The following is a 1,292-nucleotide window of genomic DNA, read 5'->3' as shown; positions in this document are numbered from 1 at the left end:
TTTGCTCACTAGTTATAAGAGTTACATACAAACTCGGGTAGAATTAGTATTTGCTGTATCATAATGCCAAGTCATTGACGTGTAGTGAGGTTTCTACTGCCGACAGTCTCGATCATAGTAGACATGCGTTGGATGCCTCTACTTGTTCATTTCCAAAGGGAGAGGAGGAGGAGGTGAATTTAAATGATGTGGATTTGATATGTGCCGATATGGATGGTACGTTATTATCACCATCACATAATATACCGGATATTACATTTAATAGGATTAATAAAGCTGATAATAATGGATGTAATAATAACAATACCATAATTTGATCATATCGTCATTGTGTAGGTCCGGTGGTGCCCGCTACGGGAAGGAGTCGGGCGTCTGCAACCCAGTGCTTCACACGTGGAGGTGTTGACCTGTAATAGAATCAGACCGTGGGTTCGATTCCTGGTGGAGGCGTTTTTCTCTCAGTTATTCCCGACCGGGTATTTACTTGAATGGCGCTATCACTTACGACCATACAGGAGCGGTGGTAGCGGAGAAGACTCATAATTACGATGATGTACTGTCAATGGGCCTACTTTGTATCTTACGCGGTCAACCTTAAGATATGCTTTTCAGATCGTTGAAGCAATCAAAGTAGTGGAAGGTGTTGAGGGAGTTGTGGTTTTGCTGTATAACGGCGATCGAGTTTTGGCGCCCAACACTGGCTCGAAGGAAATTGAAAAAATATATAAATCGTAGGAAAAATGACAGGTGTGGGGATAGAACCCACGACCTCTCGATTGTGATGCAGACTACATACCCCTTGCCCTGAGAACTGTGGTTCCTATGAGAATATGCTCGCTAAGGTGCACGAGGAAGCCATACCCATCCATCTTGTAGTATTGGTATAATCGTTTGGGTAAATTATTCCGATTTGTCAGATTCATTTCATGTCCCTAGAAGGTCGGATGAAGGAGAATGTGCTACGTAAAATCAGAGAATTCGCGAAGTAAGTGACGAATTTGAAAGCACCGCTTTCGAGTTGCCTTCGAGGGGAAGGTGTGGTATTCCTCCAGAAGAGTTGTTGGTACAATTAGTGTATTTTTGGCAGTATCGGAAAATATATTCTTTCGGGTAGTGTTGGAGGAATATCTATTTGCTTTTCTCAGCTGAGCTTGGAAGTCCCCTCACTAAGCTTTCGTGACGAAGGGGCGGAGCTCACTGAGTCCGCGTCCATGGACTCAATCAATGAATTTTACATAGGTCCAGCCCGGTTCGATCCCCGGGTGGGACATTTCTCCATCATTAAAGTTTTT

General features: G+C 43.7%; 1 protein-coding gene across 1 annotated transcript; it reads left to right on the top strand.

Annotated features, from left to right (window-relative positions):
• Window positions 1-336: 336 nt before the first annotated feature.
• Window positions 337-985, top strand: Pmar_PMAR024112 (hypothetical protein; the record flags this gene model as incomplete). The annotated part of the gene is made up of 5 exons (XM_002782808.1): window positions 337-409; window positions 463-553; window positions 613-731; window positions 788-872; window positions 918-985. Coding segments are annotated over 5 exons (436 nt in total), but the record flags the coding sequence as incomplete, so codon positions are not given.
• Window positions 986-1,292: the final 307 nt, after the last annotated feature.

This window comes from Perkinsus marinus, assembly GCF_000006405.1.
Source record: "Perkinsus marinus ATCC 50983 genomic scaffold scf_1104296938174, whole genome shotgun sequence".
Classification (NCBI taxonomy): domain Eukaryota; phylum Perkinsozoa; order Perkinsida; family Perkinsidae; genus Perkinsus; species Perkinsus marinus.
This window is presented reverse-complemented; position numbering and strand designations above follow the sequence as displayed.